We start from the raw sequence: 5352 nt of genomic DNA, 5'->3' as shown, positions 1-5352 counted from the left end.
CCTCGGCGCAGGACGGCGGATCCCCCTCCCTGTCAGCTGGGGCTGGGCTCTCCCGCTGTCAATAAAGGCTTCATCCTCCTCTTCGCTCAACAGTCCGGCCCCAGGGCTCTGCCAGCAGCTCCCAGCAACCCAAATGGCTTTGAAATGAACAGGAGAGGGCAGGAGAGGGTTAACCCCGCAAGCACAGCCCTGCCAGCAGCTGGAGCATCCTCCGACAGCAGGGGATGAACAGCCCTGAGGGCTCCCTGGGAGAGGACAGGAAGAGCCTGAGCCAGGAAAGACGAGCAGCTCCCTGGAGCAGGGCAACAGGGAGGAAGAGGAGGGCTAGAGCTGGCCCAGGGCCTGCACTGGAGGACAGTGGGTGCTGGCAGCTGTGTGGTCCCTCCTCTGCTCTCACTAAGAGCTGGGGGGGTTTTAACTCCCACCACCACAGCAGCAGTGTGGTGTCAGCTCCAGGGAGCAGTTACGACTGGCTGCCTCCACAGCTGGGGCAAGTGGGAATGTGCAATGAATTCCCTTTAAAAAAATGATACAAAATTATTTGGCTAATAAATTAAAAAGTCACTTGGTCACCGCTGCGGGGAACTGCTGCTGTTCTTCCTTGGGAGGAGGGAGCTTGGGGTGACCCTCGGGGGTGAGCCGGGACCCAGCAGCCAGCGCAGCCCAGGCCCGGGGATTATTGCTTGTGTGTTCCCAGCTGGAAGCGAGCTTCCTCGGAGATCCCGTACTGCTCCAGGGGGTCCTGCAGCGAGAGCACAGGGAAGGCACTAGTGAGACACAGACAAGGCAGGGGCCGGGAGGACTGTCCCTCACCCCGGCTGCAGTCCAGGGCTGGGCCCTGATCCCAGTCGTGTGCTGGGTTTACCCCAGTCCAGCCCCAGCTGCTGCTCCTGGGGCAGAACGTCCCACAGTCCTCAGGGAGGACACAGCAGATAACCGAGGCCGTGGGCTGTATTCATGCCCCGCTGGCACAGGAGCGCGTGGGTGAGCTGCGGTCACCTCGATCACCTCGCACAAGGGCCGGAGCTGAGCGGGACGACGCAGCTGCTCAGCAGAGGAAGACTCAGGTCTGGCTGTGGCTTCAGGAACTGGCTCACTACGGGATCTCTTTCATACACACGGCTTGTGCAGGACATTTGGCAGCAACGCCTGAGATCACCAGCCCCTACTCCAGCCCAAAGCCATCAGGCACCACCTGACAAGCAAACTTCAAGGGACTCACCTTCCCTGTCATCTTCTGGATCTCATTCCGGTAGAAAATCAAGCTCCTCCTCATGAACTCGTAGCTGTAAGACAGGAACAGAGCACGCGGCAGGCTGAGCAGAAGAGGATGTGGAGAGGTTTCAGATGTTATTTTGAGCTGAAGGGAAGTTGCTTGGGAGGAGATGGCTGCCTTCCTCCCTGGCTTCACCACAAGCAGAAGATCCAAGAAAACAAAGAGCACAGACCGCACAGCACAGACCTCACGCTGGCGGCTCAGCCCACCTGGCTCGCTTGAGCGCCTCGATCCACTCCTGACACTGCTCTTCGCTGTCACATTCGAAGCAGTATTTCCTCTCTGGCTCCTCGATGAAACCTGCCAGGGATATGGAAAAGGCTGAAGGGAGATCTTCCACCCCACTGTCTCCCTCCCCAGCAGCAGCCAGGCTGTGCGAGTCCCCAGGGAGCACCTCTGCTCAACAGAGATGCTGTGTGACCAAGCTGGTGACCCAGGCTGCTGTCCCTTCTCCCTTTCCCTGATGGCTCCTGGCTGGCCGGGTGCTTGTCAGCTTAGAGCAGCCACAGAGTTTGGAGAGGAGCATAGAGCAACTTCTCAAACTGAGCGCAACAGCTCGGGACTGAACCAACACGGCCAGATTGAGGACTGAAACTCCCTGAGCCTCCTTGCAAACGGTCACCAGAGACTTGGTGATCAAAGTGGAAAATGGCCCCGAGGAAGTGATTTCGATTGATGCAGAGAGCAGCCATCTGAGGAATTAAATGGCACTCGGAGAAGGCACTGACCTGTCTTTGCTCGAGGCTTTTGGGAATCTGGTACTGCGCACAGTGGAAAGCAAGTCCCCGTGCAACTCCAGTTCTTTAGCAAGACAGAATCAGGACATCTAATTAATTACACTGTCCCCAGAGCTCTGCTCTTTAGTCCACAGAGATCTAGGCTGCTGCTGCTGAGAAATAACCGGGTCAGACTGCTCCAAACCCTGCAGGGCTGCTGTGCGGGGACACAACCTGACACCCACTGCCATCGGTTTGAACACTTTTCTCAGGAATCCTCATCCAGCAGAGCTCCCGACAGTCCTAACGCCCCAGAAACTCAGAGCATGGTGCTTAGAGAGGTCGGTATGCTCAGGCTGTTTGAGGGTCCTTTGCAGACGGTGAGAACACCACGTCTCCCGACGAGGCTCTGCAGAGAAAAGCAGCTGTGCCCGACAACCAGGCCAAAAGATACGGGGATGGCCTTGGAGAAACATCCTGTTATTTTCGCCACATACCTCTCGCACAACGATTAGTTGTTGGATGAAAGGCCTCTAACAAAGGACGACACAGCACGAGCCAGCTGGAGCCGCGGCTATCAACACAAGGACAAACAGCGTGGCGGGGAGGACTGGTGCTAGATTAGCTCGACAGATGGTTTATCTGAGGCTTTTTTTTTTTTTTTTGATAAAATGCACAGAAGCAGCAATCTGTCAATACCAAACCCTCCTCAAGAGGGATTTCCACAAGCACTAAGCTGTGGTCTGGCTGTTGTTACTGCAGCTGTGCAAATCACACAGGCTGCTTCAGCCAGCAATGAAATACCGCTGTCCTCGGGACAGAGCACCGCAGCGCAGAGAACAACTGGGAGATGACGAGGAGGAGGGCTGAGGAGCAGTAACCCCACTGAGGAGGAGGAGGGCTGAGGAGCAGTGACCCCACTGAGGAGCACTAACCCCACTGTTAGCAGAGAAAAAGGGAAAAGTGGGAACACAGCAGCCCAACCCTTTGGACAGCACTATTTGCTGTAAGGGGAAGGCACGCGCAGAACTCACTGATTGAAAAGACGTTCTCCTCCTCTTTGGTGATCCTGCAGTGCTCCAGCAGCAGAGCTCCGATGGGCTGGAAAAGACCCAGAGAGAGGGTTAAACCCACCCCATCCACCAGTGCGATGGTGGTCCGAGTCTGCCTTTTAAACAAGTTTCATAACCTGGTGCAACTTTTAAAGCAATTCAGTCTATCTGCATGAATGTTCTGTGTTCTTTTAATGGACTTTTTGTGTCTGCTGACACACTTCGTTGTGCTAGTCTTACCTGTAACGCTTTGCATGCGCTAATTAGCTGTGAAATATTTCTACTTGCTCAGATTCTGTGATGTGAAGACAGCGAAGATGTTTACTGCCTTGGTCAGTAACTCAAACGAAGATGAAATATTTAACACGACACACGCTGTGCTTCGTAAGGGCAGTCCTCAAGCCTTGCAAGAGGCTAAGAGCAGCGTGTTGCTGAACTACAGCAGCTCAGATAAACAAAGCGTAGGTGCTACTGCCTGCCTGCGCACACTGAGCAAGGACGAGAGAACCACAGGGTGATACAACCAGAAACAAATGCAACCCCCAAGTGAATTCTTTTGTCCAAGCTAAACAAAATGCCAGAAGCAAATAAAACAACAGGGAAGATACTGAAAAACCTGGTTTACCTACACCTGCCTGCTGATATCCATCCAAGAACATCAACTCCCCTCCCTCAGAACACACACAAATGCTCACAAATAACCACGAGAAGAGAGCAGAGCAGCACTGGGTGGCAGTGAAGGCAGCAGCGGAGGAGACGGGCTGTGTCCTCAGAGCCTCGTCCTGCACCAGCGCAGGAGCCACGGTCTGCACACAGCAACGCACCAGAGCGACCGCTCAGCGCCTCAGCCCTACCCCCAGATCTGCAACTGCAGCTCTACTGAAGCAGCGATGGGCGACTGCACCTCCCCAGGAGGGAGAACGGTGAGCTGACACTGTCAGGGTGAAATATTTAAGATGGACTAAACCTAAAAACACCACTCGAAGCTTTTCCAGTTCCTTTGTTCGTAGCACCAGCAGGCGCACAGCACCTTCACACACATTATTAAGATTTGCTTTTATATTCATTTTCCAACAAGAGAATCTTTAGTAAGTTACGAAGGAATTAATATTCATCAGATCTCAGCAGTGTCAAAGCCAGAAACAGAACCCAAAGCTCCCATTCCTCATTTCATTTTTTCTAGAACCAAGCAGGGCTTCTGCATGCCCAAAAACCCAATATTGACAAGGTATGGCCACAAATGCCTCCTAGGAACGATGAGCATTGTTTGAAAGTAAAAAAAAAAAAGGAGAAACAATTCTAATTCTTCTCCTGGGAGAGCAAAATAAAAGCTTTCCCTCCGTTTGGCACGCTAAGACACAGTCCTACAAACAAACATTACAGACTCCACCTTTTGCAGTTTTGGGGCAACGAATATATTGAAAAGATTTGTTCCAAGCTCCCAGGAGAAGCACCTGGGTGTGGTCAGATGGCAGCACTGCTTCTCACCCCCACGATTTTCACTGATCTGATGGAAGAGGAAACGTGGACGCTCTGTCCCGGCTCTGACAGCCTGTCACCACAGCATTTTCCAGAGCCCACGTAATCAAGTCACAGAAAAAGGAGAGAGAAGGAGGAAAACAAACAGCAACAAAAGCAGATTCCATACCTCTGCTTCGTCTGTCCGGAAATAGAAAAGAAAGTTGACAACAAGCTTCACGAGGCGTTTCTTCAACACTACAAAGAAAAAGAGCGTTGAGGGGGGCGGAAGGGCCAAGCCAGCCCCTTGGGAAGCCCCTTCCACCCCTGCCAGCGCCCAGCACGGTGCCGATTCAACCCAGGCTCCAGGGAAGCTCCGGTCCAGTTTGGACTTTTGCTCCCAGAGGAGCTCCCAACGCCACACCCGCTCGGGACAGGCACCCCTGCACCATCCGCCGGGCTGCCCTCGGCTGAACCACAGCCACAGGGTGCCAAAGCCACGGTGCAGCTCCCAGAGCGGCTTCTGCGCAGCCAGAGCCCACGGCACCGCGTCCTTGACACACACACATCGTGGCTGACAGGACCTCAGCCACCCCCAGAGCCCTGGGGGAGCCCCTGCCTGGGGCTGGCAGCACAAATGTCACCTCTGAGGGACAAAGTCCACCAGGACGCTGCAGGTCCTTGGGCGGAGGAAAGGCCCAGGACAAGGGAGGGAGTTTCTCTAACGCTCGCGCTCCTCCAGCGCTGGTTTGCAAGGAAATTTGCTGGGAGAGCTCAGGAAAGAGCCGCTTCCTCCCGTCCCCTGGCCCCTCGCAGCCCCGAGCAGCCACGCTGCCCCCAGGCACACTCA

The 5352-nt window shown here is 54.5% G+C and overlaps 1 protein-coding gene across 1 annotated transcript; it reads right to left on the bottom strand.

Annotated features, from left to right (window-relative positions):
* Positions 1-676: 676 nt before the first annotated feature.
* Positions 677-4760, bottom strand: PLEKHJ1 (pleckstrin homology domain containing, family J member 1; the record flags this gene model as incomplete). The annotated part of the gene is made up of 5 exons (XM_010073218.1): positions 677-742; positions 1223-1286; positions 1486-1576; positions 3027-3093; positions 4693-4760. Coding segments are annotated over 5 exons (356 nt in total), but the record flags the coding sequence as incomplete, so codon positions are not given.
* Between the last annotated feature and the right edge of the window lie 592 nt (positions 4761-5352).

Source organism: Pterocles gutturalis, unplaced genomic scaffold (genome assembly GCF_000699245.1).
Source record: "Pterocles gutturalis isolate BGI_N339 unplaced genomic scaffold, ASM69924v1 scaffold7607, whole genome shotgun sequence".
Classification (NCBI taxonomy): Eukaryota; Metazoa; Chordata; class Aves; order Pterocliformes; family Pteroclidae; genus Pterocles; species Pterocles gutturalis.
The sequence above is the reverse complement of the archived record's forward strand: the minus strand, read 5'-3'. Positions and strand labels throughout refer to the sequence as shown.